The sequence below is a fragment of the Amblyraja radiata genome, chromosome 7 (assembly GCF_010909765.2).
Source record: "Amblyraja radiata isolate CabotCenter1 chromosome 7, sAmbRad1.1.pri, whole genome shotgun sequence".
Taxonomy (NCBI): domain Eukaryota; kingdom Metazoa; phylum Chordata; class Chondrichthyes; order Rajiformes; family Rajidae; genus Amblyraja; species Amblyraja radiata.
The window spans coordinates 42,848,798-42,866,231 of NC_045962.1; the positions used below are offsets into that span (position 1 = coordinate 42,848,798).

At 45.9% G+C, this 17,434-nt stretch overlaps 1 protein-coding gene across 1 annotated transcript in view; it reads left to right on the forward strand.

Annotated features, from left to right (window-relative positions):
• The window catches only part of atic (5-aminoimidazole-4-carboxamide ribonucleotide formyltransferase/IMP cyclohydrolase), a 33,549-nt gene that overhangs the window by 9,012 nt on the left and 7,103 nt on the right, over nucleotides 1-17,434 (forward strand). Inside the window, 9 exon segments of the mRNA XM_033024332.1 lie at nucleotides 505-581; nucleotides 720-786; nucleotides 5,968-6,056; nucleotides 8,109-8,260; nucleotides 10,769-10,925; nucleotides 12,000-12,007; nucleotides 12,009-12,126; nucleotides 15,697-15,804; nucleotides 16,932-17,017. Of these exon segments, the coding sequence (XP_032880223.1) occupies nucleotides 505-581; nucleotides 720-786; nucleotides 5,968-6,056; nucleotides 8,109-8,260; nucleotides 10,769-10,925; nucleotides 12,000-12,007; nucleotides 12,009-12,126; nucleotides 15,697-15,804; nucleotides 16,932-17,017 (862 nt within the window).

The window sequence follows — 17,434 nt, forward strand, 5'->3', positions numbered from 1 at the left end:
TTATGTTTGTCTCTGGAGTAGGATTGAACCCACGACCTTCTGATTAGGGGGGGGGGGGGTCCAAATGTGGGCAGCTGAAACTCACATGCCCACCCCCTCCCCCACGTCCCGCCATATCACATAACTGCCCGGCTTGTGGAAACCAATTAGCTGGTGCTGAATATGGACACGTATTGCTGGAATAACTCAGTGGGCCAGGCAGCATCCCTGGAAAAGGAATGTGACGTTTCAGGTCAAGCTAACAATGAACCATTCTACATTTCCGTGATTACCATCCCCTTAGATCTGTTTTCACACCTTGCCCTTCCAAATCTCTGTCTCCCTTTCCCCTGACTGTCAGTCTGAAGAAGGGTCTGGACCCAAAACATCACCCATTCCTTCTCTCTACAGATGCCACCTCTCCTGCTGAGTTACTCCAGCATTTTGTGCCTATCTTCAGTGTAAACCAGCATCTGCAGTTCCTTCCTACGCTATTAATTGGTGCTGTTTGCTTTATTCCCCAAGGGATGTGTCGGAGATTACTGGGTTTCCCGAAATGTTGGGAGGGCGAGTGAAGACACTGCATCCTGTGGTACATGGAGGTGAGTGAAGTCCCATTGTTGAGATGCTGGGAGGGTGGAATATCTCCCTTTGTGTTGCCACAGATGTATCGCTACGTATTCACAAGGAGAGGTTTTGCAATGTTCTTTGAGGATTTGTCCTTGTGTTTCTGTGTTTAGGTATTTTGGCCCAGAACATTCCAGAAGACAAGTCTGAAGTTGAGAAACTTGGCTTCAGCTTGATAAGGTGAGATGGTTGTGTGATGGAGATACTCTGCTTGAGGGTGTGTGTCGCAGTCATATGCTAAAGGTAACAGTGGTGTTGCTGTGATACAAGAAGATTGTGGGTGGTGGGGGAGAAGTTTATGTCTTCCAGCTGCTCAGAAACCCACCCCCTCCAGTGCTGATGCTGGCACAAGGCTGACTGTGTCCCTTCCTTTCAGAAACAGTCACGGTTGGGTCAGTCCAGCCATTCCTTGCTACTCACTTCTGTCATCTGCCTCTCTGGGAACCTGAGAGCAGAGCTATGCTGAGGTGCTAAATTTTAATCACTCGCGGGAAAGGAGTCTCCTCCGACAGTGCAGAGATCCATCAGTTCCTGGAGTATTGGATGTTGCTTCGAATATGACCTCAAGCCCGTGACTCTGGTGAGCGTGCCCGCCCACACTGAGTCATGAAGAAAGAACACGTGAATTGTCCAGGAGAAAAGTTCCATGTACTGTAGACCTGTAAATTGTCTTCAGCTTGATAAGGTGTGTAAATTGATCTGTAAGACCAATAAGACCTGTAAATTGATGCATGAAAGGAAAATCCTGCTTGAATTCTCTGCTCTGGTGGATTCTGTAGAATCTAGAGTGTTGACATCTGTGGCCCATCGTCACGGTTTGTAAATGGTGGCAGTGACTGAGTAAGATTTAATCCTCCAGCACTCCACAACCTGAGCTGACTTCCCAGATAAGCCAAGGGTCACGTGAACCATGTGCAACTCGCCCTGACAAAGAGTCTTTGGGCTGAGATGTTGACCATCTATCTTTCCACAGATGCTGCTTGACCAACGAGTGTTTCCAGCAGTTTCTGTTTCAGTGTCCACCATCCGTTTGATTTATTTTTGCTGTGTGAGCACACAGAGATGAAATTCATGGGTTTCTGTTCCTGGCATAGATTTGTTGGCAGCAAATCCTAATTTGGCAAATGTTGCTTGCAAAGGTAGCCAAAAGGAATTTAGTGGGTATGGAATTTCAGAAACTTGCCTTTACTTCAGAATTCCTCTATCCATTCACTCAGTGAAGGGAGTTCCATAGCACACTTAACTGAAATGTTAAATTGCCTGTTAAAGGCTAAATTGTTACAGCAGATGTCTGTGAACAGCAGTCTCACACTCATGGTCAAGTGATTAGGAATGCCTGCATTTTAGTGGTTATGGGGGTAGGTGGGGAAGTGTCTGAAATATTTAATATTGAGCCAGCAGGAAGTATAGAGACATTTCAATATACAATATAATAGCACAGCTCTTTGTACAAACTGGGATATCAGCGTGGAATGAACTGGCATCCTTTTGAACCTGAGGTTCAAAAGCTGCAAACTGGCCTAGGGCTGATTCCAGGCAGCAGAGTGCCGCAGCCATTAGACCCACTGACAATCGTGACCTTGGGCGCCGTTGGTGTGAAGTTTCCACATTCCCGCTGTGACTGCTTGGGTTTCCTCTGGGTTCCCCAGTTTCCTCCCACATTGTGATGGTGTGCGGGTCAGTTGGTTAATTGGACACTAAATTGCCCCTAGTGTGTAGATGACTGGTGCAATCTGGAGGGAATTGATGGGAATGTGGGGATAGCAAAAAAAAAAGGCAAAAATGTGGGTTTTGTGTAAATGAGTGTTTCTGGTCAGGTTACAGGCTGTTTCTGTGATGTATTGCTGTAAGATTACGACTGGTCAGTGAAGCAATGTGGACACTGGCTCTATCAGAAAGTCACTCTGGTTAATGTACAAGCACGATAGGGTGTCTGTTTTTCAAGTTTCTCAATGTGTACATTGCACAGAGTTCAGGGTTCAAGAGGCTTCCCAAGAGTTTGGCATTTTGCATATCTACCAATGCGGGCTTTGTTTCTCCCCTTCACTTTGTCCCTCTGTATTTACTGGGAAATTCAGTGCTTCTCTTTTACCCTCCTCTTTCACCATTTTGATTCATAATCCTCCTCACTAATCACTTGGTGGAGGGTTCACAGGTGCCTGTACAGGGGCCTGCTAAAGTCCCAAAGCAGTGAGCATTAGGGAGCAAGTGGGTCATGCATCTTTAAGGGTGTAAATTTGACATCGAGGCACTGGATATTCCAAAAAAGAAATCTGGGAACTCTACTACTATCTCTCAATTCCTGCAACCTGGGTTTGATCTTGGTCTCTGGTGATATCCACACATTGGTTTCCTCTCATCATGAAGACATGCTGGTTGTTATGATAGCTGCTGTAAATTATCCATAATCTAGATCAGGAGGTTGTTCACCATTTGTTGAAGAGAATAAGTTGCAAAAAGTAAAAGAGAAATAAGGTGACTTATTGGAACCAATGGATTAGATCTTCTGAATTAGATCTTCTGAGAGTGGGCGTAGACTGGATGGGCTTAGAGGGCCTTCTGCGTCCTTTTGAATAAGATGTGTTTTGCCACTGGACTGATTGTAAATTGAATGCTGAATAAAGTTAAAAGATGACCAAATGACAATTGAAAGCAATGTTTCTCTGTTTTGTAATAGTTTAATGGGGTATTTTCTCTTCTTGTCCAGTGGTAGCTGAATGAATGAATGAATACGTTTATTGGCCAAGTATTCACATACAAGGAATTTGCGTGTGCTCCGCCCGCAGTGACATACAGTGACAGTTAAGAATGATACATAAAACATTAAACATTATTAATAAAACATTATTGATTAAACATGTGAATTAAATAAAATACCAGAGCAAAAGGAGGCTACAGATTTTTGGTTATTAAGTAGAGCTACCTCGTGGGAAAAAAAAAGCTGTTTTTATGACTGGCTGTGAGAGTTTTGACAGTCTGGAGTCGCCTTCCAGATGAAAGTGATTAAAAGAGTTTGTGGCCAGGGTGAGGGGGGTCAGAGATGATCTTACCCGCTCGCTTCCTGGCCCTTGCAGTGTACAGTTCGTCAACGGAGGGGAGGTTGCAGCCAATAACCTTCTCATCTGATCGGACGATTCGCTGCGGCCACTGGGTGTCGTGCTTGGTGGCTGAGCCAAACCACACCATGATGGAGAAGGTGAGGACAGACTCTACGATGGCCATATAGAATTGTTGCCTGTGGTAGATTGTGCTTCCTCAGCTGCCGCTTCCTCTGTTGTGCCTTTTTGACTGTGGAGTTGATGGAGGAGGAGGCGCTGTCCTGAACGGCTGCCTGTCCTGCAGCTGTCCGTTTTTTCCCCTTCTTTTTTATTATTTTTAGTTCGTTAAGTGTGCAGTCAGGGGGTCTAAATCTTTTATGTGTGGGGGGTGGTGGGGGGGAAGGGGGAAACTGCTTTTCTAAGTCCCTACCTGGTCGGAGGGGTTGCCTTCCCCCGAGCAGCGTCTTCGACCTGTCCTCGCGGCCTACCAGCGGGTCCTGGAGCGACGTTTCCCTGAGGGGACCTGGCCAGAACATCGGCGTTGGCGGCGGCGGTGCAGAACATCGGCTTTGGCGGCAGTGCAGCGCTGGAGCGCTATTGCGGAGCGGGCGATGCCTTTCCTGGGTCGCCGCGCTGGGACTCCAGTATGCTTGGTACCGCCGAGGAAAACATCGTGGAGCCGCGGTTCTGCGGAGCGGCCAGCTGCGACGTTGAACTTACATCTCGCCGAGATCACCAGTGTGCGGAGCTCCGTCTGGCGTGGTCTGTTGGCTTGGAAGCCGCAGGCTCCGGTGGGAAGGCGGCCGTTCCTGGCACCCCAAGCCGCTGGGGGTTCTCCCGACGCCGGGGTACCATCACCCGGCGAGAACATCGGGCGCCGTGGCGGCGACTGTGGAGGCCTCAATAGGCCCGACTATGGGTGGACAAGAGGATGGGGACTGGACTTTGTGCCTTCCCCCACAGTGGGAATCACTGTGAGGGGATGTTTTGGTGTTGAATTTCTTTATGAATACTGTGTTGTATTTTTATTAGTGTGCTGCAAGGACATCAGAATTTCCCCTGAATAAGGGGATTAATAAAGTATCTATCTATCTATCTATCTATCTATCTATCTATCTATCTATCTATCTTCCCTTCCCCCCCCCCCCCCCCCCCCCCCCCCGCTTAAGCTCCTTGGAGATGATGGTTCCCAGGAACTTAAAAGACTCCACAGATGTGACTGTGGTGTTGATGGTGAGTGGGGTGAGGGGAGGGGAAGTCTAAGGTCCCCAATCAATAACCCGTGCCTGCCTTCTCCCCATATCCCTTGATTCCACCAGCCCCTAGAGCTCTATCTAACGCTCTTAAATCCATCCAGTGATTTGGCCTCTGTGGCAGGGAATTCCACAAATTCACAACTCTCTGGGTGAAAAAGTTATTTCTCACCTCAGTCTTATATGGCCTCCCCTTTATTCTAAGACTGTGGCCCCTGGTTCTGGACTCGCCCAACATTGGGAACATTTTTCCTGCATCTAGCTTGTCCAGTCCTTTTATAATTTTATATGTTTCTATAAGATACCCCCTCATCCTTCTAAACTCCAGTGAATACAAGCCTAGTCTTTTCAATCTTTCCTCATATGACAGTCCCGCCATCCCAGGGATAAATCTTGTGAACCTATGCTGCACTGCCTCAATCACAAGGATGTCCTTCCTCAAATTAGGAGACCAAAACTGTACACAATACCCCAGATGTGGTCTCACCAGAGCCCTATACAACTGCAGAAGAACCTCTCCTATACTGAAATCCTCTTGTTATGAAGGCCAACATTCCATTAGCTTTCTTCACTGCCTGCTGTACATCCTTATTTCGTCTTTGTCTACGTCTTCCTTGTTCATCAGATTCAAGTCCTAGTGCAGATAGTTGAGCAACAAACGCTGGGTGCAGTATTGAGGGGGTTTAGGATGTGGGATGAGTTTTCATGAGCCAGAGTGAAGATTTTTGATTAAAGCCAGCATCCACATTGTTTCACTGACCAGTCTTAATTTTATCGCAATACAGTACAGAAACAGCCCTTAACCTGACCATAAACATTCATTTTCCTGAATCTTGCCTTTTGCCATTTAGCCTTCAGATGAGAGGTTAAACCAAGTCCCAGTTTCCTCCCTCCTCTGTGTTGGGTGCCAGTGTGAAACATTAGTAGGAGATATGTCGGAAACAGTAAGTACTTGGTCCAAACTTGCCTATTACGCCATCCTTACTCTAGAGCTGTCAACTGCTGATGGGCAGGCACCATGTGTGGCTCCACTTGCCTTTCACTTCTGTCTTTGTGTTTCCCTCCCTCAGAGTTGTGGTTTGCAACCTGTACCCGTTTGTGAAAACTGTCTCCACTCCAGATGTGACCCTGGCAGAGGCTGTGGAGCAAATCGACATTGGTGGGTTTTTAACTGGAGTTTAATTTACTCGGAAAGGAGCAGCTTTGAAATTTCTTTAACTTGCCGCTAACCTGCGCCCCTCCTCGTAAGAAAATAATTTTATTTCTATGGACCCCAGGATCCAAAAGCATTTTGCATTAATGTTGGAACATTGAAAATAATACACCCAATTGGTACAGAACAATCTTTCCCAGACAGCAAGGAAATAAATGTTCATGTAAATCTGCTTTAGTGACGCTGACTAAATAATTGCCAGCCAGGAGGGAATCTCTTTTATATCTCTTTGAAAATGTAGTCAGCCATGTTATTGGTGGGTGAGTGAGAAGGTGAATGGGTTATGTTCTTTTACTTTTGTGACTGGCTCTGGGCATTTGGCCAGGGGAACCATCACCCCCCCCCCCCCCATTCACCCTCTCAAGCCCCTCGCTGGATGTTTTGGAGAGGCCTGGCAGAAGGCCTCCCGCCTCACTAGCAGCATGGAAAGGAAGGTTCAGCAAGTGGCTGGGATGCAAAACATTTTGTTGATCTTTATTACCAAAGGAATTGAGTTCATGGGTAGCGATCATAGCTCTAATTATGCAGACATAATATTTTGAACATAGTGTATTTTTCTATCTGAGCAAGGATATGCCTGATAGAGTGGGTGCAGCAAAAGATTTGCTAGATTGATTCCTGGGAGGAAATTTGCTCTACAGTAAAACATTAAAAAAAAAACTGGACTGGTAACTAATATAAAAACAAAACCGCTGGAAGAACTCTGGTTCAGGCAGCATCTGTGGAGGGAAACTCACTGTTGACTTTTCCGGTTAAGTTCAGAGGAAGCATCAATTGTTATTTCTCTCCACAAATGCTGACTGGTTTGCTGAGTTCCTCCAGCAGTTTGTGTTTTGCTGCAGATTCCAGCATCTGCAGTCTTTGTGTTTGTGAAGCCAGTGACCATCTTGAGATAAGAAAAACCTAATTGAAATGTAAATAGTTCTTGCAGGTCTTGAAAGGGTAGATAATGATCCCTGTGGCTGGGGTGACTGGAATATTTATGGTAGTGGAGGAGGGGGGGGGAGGGGGGGGGAGGGGGGGGCGGCGTCACCATCACAAAATAAAGGGTCAATCATTCAGGGGAGAATTTTTGGAAGAAATTTATTTACAAAGTGAACGGTGCATCACTGGGATTCTTTACTGAAGGACCATGGCTTCTCAGCCACAGATAATAAGGGAATTAAGGGATATCCTGAGAGCGATGCTGTCTGGAGCTATGATCCTGGTAGGGCCACCAATGGCGGTAAGGTCGAGGGGGAGATCTCTAACAAAGAGCAATCCAACCAAGATCTCAAAGGTGGAACAGGCTAAGGACGATGGCTGACCTTAGTGGAGCGTCACAACGGCTGGGAAGGCGGATGAAGGTTGCAGCAGAAAAGGGTCTCTGGTCGTCTTGGACTCCATGCCACTGGATCCTGACCCAGATCTGTCAAGGACCGTGGGGTGGCTGCCTGTGCACCAGTCTCCCCACAAGTCACGCACAGGCGTCTCTATATAGGGAATAGCACCCTGGAGACACCCATGGTCAGCCATGACCGAAGGGGCCCAAGAAGGGATATGGTTTAATTTTTAAAGTGGTGCAGAGGTAAAAGATCCTGTTGAATGTTGGAGTAGGCAGGAGGGGCCGAATAGACTGTCCTGGTTCTTATGTTTCTTAACTCCCCTTGGCTGGGTCCTAGGAAGAATCATTGGGCAAGCTTTAACCTGTAGAAGTATCTGAAGCAAGTGACCTCACTGCGATAATTAAATAGGTATTCTGTTTCCTGTTTTGTGCCTCAGTCAGAAGGGAGAGGGGATTCTTGGCGAGCTGTGCTTGAGTTTGAGATTTTTTAATACATTTCCTGACCAGAGGCCATTAAAGTTGGGAATTAAAGTTGCCCAGCATGTCCGACAATGCAGCATGTGTGTCTCAGAGCGTCAGGTGACAGGTGGCAAGGGCGACCCTTCCCACTGCACTGACTGTGTTGGGCATGTGTAATGTTGTTCATGCTGCATGTGCCGTTTATCTTCCCAAAGGTGGCGTAACCCTGTTGCGAGCAGCAGCAAAGAACCAGGCCCGTGTGACCATAGTGTGCGATCCCGCTGACTACGTGACTGTTACCAAGGAAATGGAGGCCTCCGAGCAGAAAGACACTTGTGCAGAGACCCGGAGTGCCTTGGCATTGAAGGTATTCTTTCTAAATCAACGGTGACTTTTGTTATTTCACTTCTCAAAAGGGAACGGGGTTGGATGGGGCCTAGAGTTATTTCTTCCCCTCTTACCGTGCTCCGTCCCAGCTCAAGCTTACTGTTAAGTGCCCTATTTCTGGGGCCCAAGCTCATGCCATTTGATTGTGGCCCTTGGTTGACAGGCACACACCAGGCCTTGTCGGTCTTTCAGTGGGGGTACGTTGTGGTCTGACTTCTGCAAACTGGTGTGGCCAAGAGTCTTCACATTGGCGTCATCTGTTTTCTCATGATGGAAGTCAGAACAGAGCTTGTGGTTTTTTCTTGCACTATTGCCTCACTGTCGTTCTGCTGGGAATCTAAGGTTTGTTGCAGCCCAGGGTTAAGGTCAACGTATGCTCCCCTGAATAATGATGGTGTGTTGAAGGGATCTCCACTATCAAATGCAATGGAAGGCATTTAAAGACTGCATGGATGAACTACAACAATTGTTCATCCCAGTTTGGCAAAAGAATAAAGCAGGGAAGGTAGTGCATCCGTGGATAACAAGGGAAATCAGGGATAACAAGGGAAATCAAAACAAAAGATGAAGCGTACAAATTAGCCAGAAAAAGCAGCCTACCAGAGGACTGGGAGAAATTCCAGCAGAGGAGGACAAAGGGCTTAATTAGGAAAGGGAAAATAGATTATGAAAAAAAACTGGCAGGGAACATAAAAACTGACTGCAAAAGTTTTTATAGATATGTGAAGAGAAAAAGATTAGTTAAAACAAATGTGGGTCCCTTGCAGTCAGAAACAGGTGAATTGATCATGGGGAACAAGGACATGGCAGACCAATTGAATAACTACTTTGGTTCTGTCTTCACTAAGGAAGACATAAATAATCTGCCGGAAATAGCAGGGGACCGCGGGTCAAATGAGATGGAGGAATTGAGTGAAATCCAGGTTAGCCGGGAAGTGGTAGAAACATAGAAACATAGAAAAGAGGTGCAGGAGTAGGCCATTCGGCCCTTCGAGCCTGCACCGCCATTCAATATGATCATGGCTGATCATCCAACTCAGTATCCTGTACCTGCCTTCTCTCCATACCCCCTGATCCCTTTAGCCACAAGGGCCACAAACTCCCTCTTAAATATAGCCAATGAACTGGCCCCAACTACCTTCTGTGGCAGAGAATTGAATGCAACATCTCCAAGTTTGCAGATGACAAGAAGCTGGGGGGCAGTGTTAGCTGTGAGCAGGATGCTAGGAGGGTGCAAGGTGACTTGGATAGGCTGGGTGAGTGGGCAAATGCATGGCAGATGCAGTATAATGTGGTGTTAGGTAAATTGAATGGATTAAAGGCCGATAAATCCCCAGGGCCAGATAGGCTGCATCCCTGAGTACTTAAGGAAGTAGCCCCAGAAATAGTGGATGCATTAGTGATAATATTTCGAAACTCCTTAGATTCTGGAGTAGTTCCTGAGGATTAGAGAGTAGCTAATGTAACCCCGCTTTTTAAAAAGGGAGGGAGTGAGAAAACAGGGAATTACAGACCAGTTAGTCTAACATCGGTAGTGGGGAAACTGCTAGAGTCAGTTATTAAAGATGGGATAGCAGCACATTTGGAAAGTGGTGAAATCATTGGACAAGGTCAGCATGGATTTACGAAAGGTAAATCATGTCTGACGAATCTTATAGAATTTTTCGAGGATGTAATTAGTACAGTGGATAAGGGAGAACCAGTGGATGTGTTATATCTGGACTTTCAGAAGGCTTTCGACAAGGTCCCACATAAGAGATTAGTATACAAACTTAAAGCACATGGTATTGGGGGTTCAGTATTGATGTGGATAGAGAACTGGCTGGCAAACAGGAAGCAAAGAGTAGGAGTAAACGGGTCCTTTTCAGAATGGCAGGCAGTGACTAATGGGGTACCGCAAGGCTCAGTGCTGGGACCCCAGCTATTTACAATATATATTAATGATTTGGACGAGGGAATTGAATGCAACATCTCCAAGTTTGCGGATGACACGAAGCTGGGGGGCAGTGTTAGCTGTGAGGAGGATGCTAGGAGGCTGCAAGGTGACTTGGATAGGCTGGGTGAGTGGGCAAATGCATGGCAGATGCAGTATAATGTGGATAAATGTGAGGTTATCCACTTGGTGGCAAAAACAGGAAAGTAGACTATTATCTAAATGGTGGCCGATTAGGAAAAGGGCCCTTGTGGCTAAAGGGATCAGGGGGTATGGAGAGAAGGCAGGTACAGGATACTGAGTTGGATGATCAGCCATGATCATTTTGAATGGTGGTGCAGGCTCGAAGGGCCGAATGGCCTATTCCTGCACCTATTTTCTATGTTTCTATCATCGCTACTCCTTGTTTGACATTGTTGACATTTTGATTTAACTTAAAATCCTCAGTGCATTGCAGTCCGGTTTTGATCTGCAGTGACCAGCTGCACTTTACTGTTGCCAAATGTGTAGCCAAAAGTATGGTGGCTTTCACTCTGCTGTGTTCTCTCTCGCTAGGCGTTTACCCACACAGCCCAGTATGATGCAGCGATTTCTGATTACCTCCGGAAGGAATGCAGCCAAGGAGAGTCCCAGCTGCAGCTGAGATATGGGATGAATCCACACCAGACTCCTGCCCAGGTCTACACGCTAAGGCCCAAGCTTCCGTTCAAAGGTGAATCGGCAGCTTCTTCAGCCGGGTAGAGGTAGGGTGGGTGGAACCTGCTTTGAGCATGTTGGACAAAGTTAGTTTATGCGGTGCCTTTTGGTGATCTCGAATGTCCCAAATTGTTTTGGGGCTTCTGAGGTATAGCTACTATTGTGATGTTGGAAAAGCAGCAGCTTGTGTGTGCAGAGCAAGAACCCATGCACCACAACCACAAATATGGTGTTCTTCGTTAAAACAACAGAGGGCACAACATGTTTCAGCCAGTCGAGCTGCCACCTTGCAATTCTCTCCTTCAGGTACTTTCTGTGCAGTCTGAATGCCCTCCCTGTAACTGTGTGGGTTTCTTCCAGGTGCTCTGGTTTCCCAACACATCCTTCAGATGTAGATCAGTTAATTGTTGTAAATTGCCCATATGTAGGTGAGTGGTGGATTCTGCCAGGAGTTGAGAATATAATGAGATAAGCATAAAAGGAGGGGGGGTTGACATGGACTCAATGAGCCAAAGTGTATTTTTCTGTACTTTAAGACAACTATAAATATTGGGCAAGAGAGCCCATCACTCTACACCGTCAGCTTGATGATCTTTGAAATATTACTGTGGTGTGATCAGGACTTGGATTAGAATCTTTCGCAAAATCTGGGACCTTTGTTGCATGAGTCCTTGGCCTATCAGCCTGGGTTACCTACTCAATGCCAGATGAGGCTGTGACATACAATCTACCTTTACCCTTGACTCACACCCAGGGCAGCACAGTGGCACTGCTGTTAGATCTGCTGCCTCACAGCACCAGAGGCCTGGTTTGATCCTGAACGCAGGTGATTTCTGTGTGGTGTTTGTATGTTTTCTTTATGTGGACCTCTCTTAATTGCCCCTTGTGAATAGGAAGTGGATGTGAACGTGGGATAAATGGAGCTAGTGTGTAAGTGTGATTGTTGGTTGGTGTGGACTTGGTGGGCCATAGAACCTGTTTCCATGCTGTTTCTTTCAATGAATAAATCAATCAATTGGTTATTATGTTAAGGGAGCCTATGGATGTGCTACCTGTCTTTGACCCTCATTATGTCCCCCTCACGTGACAGTTCTGAATGGGATCACCTGGCTTCATCAATCTGTGTGATGCTCTGAATGCCTGGCAGCTGGTGAGGGAACTGAAGCAGGCCCTGGGTCTCCCTGCTGCCACCTCCTTCAAACATGTCAGCCCTGCAGGTAAGGACTGTGGTTCCTTGGTACTTCACAAACTTGAATACTGCAAATGGTCGATTTAAAGTGCGTATTGCTGGATGTCTACACATGTAAAAGTCAAATATGAAAGGGCCAGATAGCACTGGCAGAACAATGCATGTTAACTGCTCTCTCCCATTACTAACATGCACATCTATTAAATCTTGGCTTGTAGATCTCCAGAATTTGCAAAACTCTGCTGTTTCTTCATAGAAAAGGCATCTTAATTGTCACCCTACTTGTTAGGTCGAGCCGGCCTTTGACATTAATTCATTGCTCAACTGCAGGAAATCAAAGCTCATAATTAGTGGAATAGCAGACACTGTCATCTCGCAAAAATAAGCACAGCTTGCCGAACTCAGCATCAGGCAGCATCTGTGCAGGAAAATGGACAGTCGAGCGATCGTGTCAAGACCATTCATCTAGGGGAGCAGTCTAGATGAAGGGGCTCACCCTGAAACGCTGACTATTCTTTACCTAACCCACTGAGTTCCTCTAGCTGCTCTGCATTTCATGCTAGTGATGTTGTAATTCTTAAGCTGGCAGTAAACTTCCAGTTTGGATAGGGAGCACAAATAGTTCTCGTAACAGTTTTCTTGAGATTGTAATATTCCAAAAAATGCTCGCCAGTCTGTTTCTAATTCCAGTCACTGATGTTTATTTTGCATATTTTAACCCTTTCAGTAAAGCTCGATTCCTTCAATGATGCTTCTCAGAGCAGATTAGATTTTTCAAGAAGTAACCAAGAAGATTGATGTGGGTAAAGCCATAGATAGAAACATTGAAACATAGAAAATAGGTGCAGGAGTAGGCCATTCGGCCCTTCGAGCCTGCACCGCCATTCAATATGATCATGGCTGATCATCCAACTGCCTTCTCTCCATACCCCCTGATCCCTTTAGCTACAAGGGCCACATCTAATTCCCTCTTAAATGTTTTCTATATGGACTTCAGTAAGACCTTTGATAAGGTTCTGCTTGGTAGGCTGCTCTGGAATGGCGGGTGGCGCCTCGTCAACAGTCTGTCTGTCCTTTTTTGTTATTTTTGGTGTGTTAAAAAGTATGTTTTAGTGCTTCTTGGTTTGTTTTATGTGTGGGGGGCGTTTTATCAAAGTCTTACCTTGTTGCTTTTCACTTGGTATGGCTGTATGGTAGCTCAAATTTCCTTAATTAGTACATTTGACAATAAGCTGACCTTGAATGTTGGATCAATTGGCATTCAGGGAGAGCTAGCTGCCTGGATACAGAATTGGCTTTGCAGAAGGAAGTAGAAGGTGGCGGTGGAAGGCTGCTTTTTGGACTGGAGGCCTGGGACTAGTGGTATGCCTCGGGGATTGATGCTGATTTAGATGAGAATGTGCAAGGCATGATTAGTAAGCTTGCAGATGACACGAAAGTAGTGGTATCTTAGACAGTGGTGGGTTATCAAAAATTATAGCAGATTCTCGATCAAGTAGGCAAATTGACTGAAGAATAGCTAATGCAGGTAAGTGTACAGTGTTGCAATTTGGCAAGTCAAATCAAGGCAGGACCTTCACTGAGCGGGGAGATCCTGTGGAGGTATTGTAGTGTAGAGGGATCTGGAAGTACGGGGCACAGTTCAATGAAAATGGTGTCACCGATAGGAAGGTCGAGAAGGCGTCCGGTTCATTGGTCACAATGTCAGGGTATTGAGTATAGAAATTGGGATGTTCTGTTATGGCTGTACAAGATGTTGGTGAGCTGCATTTGGAGTATTGTGTTCAGTTTGGTCACTGTGAAAGGAAGAATGTCACTAAGCTGTAGAGAATGTTGGCAGCTCTTGGGCTGAATGTAGGGAGAGATTGGGTAAGTTAGGACTATTCCTTGTAGTTGAGGGGGCTAAGGTGTGATCTTATAGAGGTGCACAAAATAATGAGGGCAATAGATAGGGGGAATGAACAGATCACTTTACCCAGGGTAGGGGAATCAAGAATCAGAAGACGGGTTTAAAGTAAGAGGGGAAAGATCTGTTGTTATCCTCTTGTAGATCAGTTATAGGATCCTGAGGGGCAACCTTTTCCACTCAGGTTGGTCTGTGTATGGATTGAGCTACCAGAGAAAGTAGTTGAGGCAGGTACAATAACAACATTTAAAAGACTCTTGGACAGGTACATGGATAAGAAAGGTTTAGAGGGATATGGACCAAATGAGGGCAGATGGGATTAGCTTAGATGGGGCATCTTGATCGCCATGGACGAGTTGGGTCAAAGTTCCTGTTTCCGTGCTTTATGACACCATGTTCCAACTTCCATAAGAAACAGACTATTTGGGTTCTCTTGCCTGCTTTGCTGAATGTCATGGTACTTTAGCACCAATTTCTTGGACTAACCCCATGTCTTCATTCCCTTGTGCGTGGGAAATCATGTCTCAAATTTGATAAACTTTCAAAGAGGTCATCAAGAGGATTGATGAGAGTAGGGCAGTAAACCGGCCATTTGGTCTTCAGCAAGGTCTTTTACAAGTCATACATGGTAGGTTTGTTTCATGAAAGTTAGATCACATGGGATCCAGAGTGAGCTGGATAGGAAAGGGATTCAAAATCTACTTGTTGGAATGAGTCCTAGGGTGAAGGTGGAAGGTTATTTTTTCTGAATGGAGGCCTGTCACCAGTGGTGTGTCACAGGGATCTCTCCTCAATTCTGTTTATTTGTCATCTGTATTAACAGTTAACATGGTTAGTAAATGTTCGGATGACACCAGATTTGGGGGTATCGTGGACAGTGAGAATCAACTAGAGAAGGTGGGCCAAGAAATGGCAGGTGGAATTTATTCTGAAAAGTATAAGGTTTAAACAAACCAAGCAAATGGTAGGGCCCTGGAGATTGTTGTAGAGCACAAAGACCTGAAAGTTTTTCATGGGTAGATGGGTTGAGGAGGGATAAGGATGTTGTGTTTTACTAACTTGATCGAGTTTTGTGAGGAGGTGACGAAGGTGATCGATGCGTGTAGGGCAGTGTAGGGTAGGACATTGTGTACGTGGATTTAAGTACGGCATACTGGGTAAAGTTCCCCATGGTAGGCTGATCCAGAAGATTAAAATGCATGGGAGTGAAAGAGAGTTGATTGTATGGACTCAAAACTGGCTTACTGATAGAAGGCAGGGTTGTGGTGGTAGGACAATGTTGAGGCTGTGACCAGTGGAGTTCTGCAGGGATCTGGGTAGAGAATCACAAAAATTCACCACCCTCTGGGTGAAGATATGTTCTTCGTGTCGTTGTTATAAAGAGCTACCAGTTATCTTTAAGAACGACCACCTGATTCTCACCATCCTAAGCCAGGGAAAGCATCAGCTCTGCTTCCTCATCAAACTGTGTCATTGAAATAATTGTTGTATACTGTACAGAGAAGGAATTATAATAATCAATTATGCAGGTTAACTTGTTTGGACATTTCACAGCCAGCCTGTATATCAGCTGTGAATGTGCATTTTCATTTTTATTATTGATTGTAAAATTGCAAGCCCTTGTGGGGAAGGGTGCAGTGGGTGGCGGGGTACATTGTGTTCTTTGTTGTACTGTTGTTGTTCTGCCACTAGGTGCAGCTGTTGGGGTGCCGCTTACAGAGGAGGAAGCCAAGGTCTGCATGGTCCATGACAAGTACGGTGATCTCACTCCTTTGGCCACAGCGTATGCCAGAGCCAGAGGTCAGTACACGCCCTCCAGTCCGCCACAAAATTAACTGGGAACAAAGAAAAATGGGGCTTGTTTGTGGAAGAATGATAACAACTAGAGCTACCGAGTCAACTTCTTGAGGTTGTCCCACATTTCAGGTTAATAAGCGAGTTCGGTATTCCGAAAAATACAAGGAATCGTGGGATTTGTCAAAGGTCATTCACAATTAAGAAAACCGACAGCCCCGGAATGACGGGTCACCAGCGGCCCCAGGCCCACAGCCAGCGCGGGGAAGAAGCGCCAACTCCAGCCCCCGCCGGCACCGAGGGGGCCAACCAACAGCCACTGGATAAGGAAGGCTAGCGCCTCCTTCCACGACCACGGACGAGCACGATCTCGCTCACTCACCAAAGCATAAAGCAATAAAAATGACAAAATAATCTTAGCTTTTAACAAAGGAACAATAAATACATCTAATCCACAGTTTGAAAGTATTTTCTTACCTAGAAGAATCAAAGCTGAAAAGGATAAAATGAAGGTCTATAAGTAAACAACTCCACTGCTTCCAGCAATGTTTATGCAGTGACCTTTGACCTGGACATGCGCAGTCAGAATACCGAACTCGCTTATTGTGGCTGAATCCATGTCATTAATACGAACCAGCAGGGAAAGGCCAGTCATGGCATTTTAACCTTCACAATCGGCGCTTCCACAGCCCATTGCTTTCACTCCCGAGCTTTAACTATCCTTTTTTGTGCTTTGGGTTGTTTCTTCTTTACTTTGTCCTAGTTCACCAGCTAAAATATAAACACTTTCTCCTCAACATCATCAACTATTTCACTCTGCAAATTGTTAGCTGAACCCTCCAACCCCTCCATACCCTCACTCCAGCCTACTTGCTGACCAGGCACTTGCTCCTCTGTCCCGTCTCCTTCATCGCACCCTCGCTCTTGTCGATTCTGTCAGTGACCAAAGCTGTGTTTTTTTCAGCACAATGTATTTAACAACCGGGTGTGCTTTGTTTATTTTTTGCTCACTGTCCCTCACGAATCTTAAGACAGCCTGTTCTCTGATCTGGTGAGTCTCGTTACTTGATTGTCACTGGAGAGCCGCAGGTGTGGTTTGGAATCCAACCCAACTGTACCCTTGTTCTCTGCAGGTGCTGACAGGATGTCCTCCTTTGGTGACTTTGTGGCCTTGTCAGATGTGTGTGATGTCCAGACAGCCCGGATAATCTCCAGAGAGGCAAGTCCAAGAAGCAGGGTGCTCAGTGGATCGTGAAACCAAGACTAAGAAAGTTGAGGTGGACCTTGTTGGGGTGGGGTGGGGGGGGGGGGGAAGGGAGAGGGGGAAGGGAGAGGGGGAAGGGGAGTATGAGGCAAAACAAAATGGTCTCCCCCACTGTTCATTAGAAATTATCTGAAGAGATCTGTAGTTTTACAAATCTTTACCACAGCACTTGGAAATATACAGTGGTTTTAAATGGGTGGTCATGCACCTTGGTAGAAACAATAAAAGCATAGACTATATTTTCTAAATGGAGAGAGGATTAAGAAATCAGAGGCAGAAAGGAACTTGGGAGTGCTGGTGTAGGATTCCTAAAAGGTTAATTTCACTAGTAAAGAAGGCAAATGCAATATAAGCATTCATTTCGAGAGGACT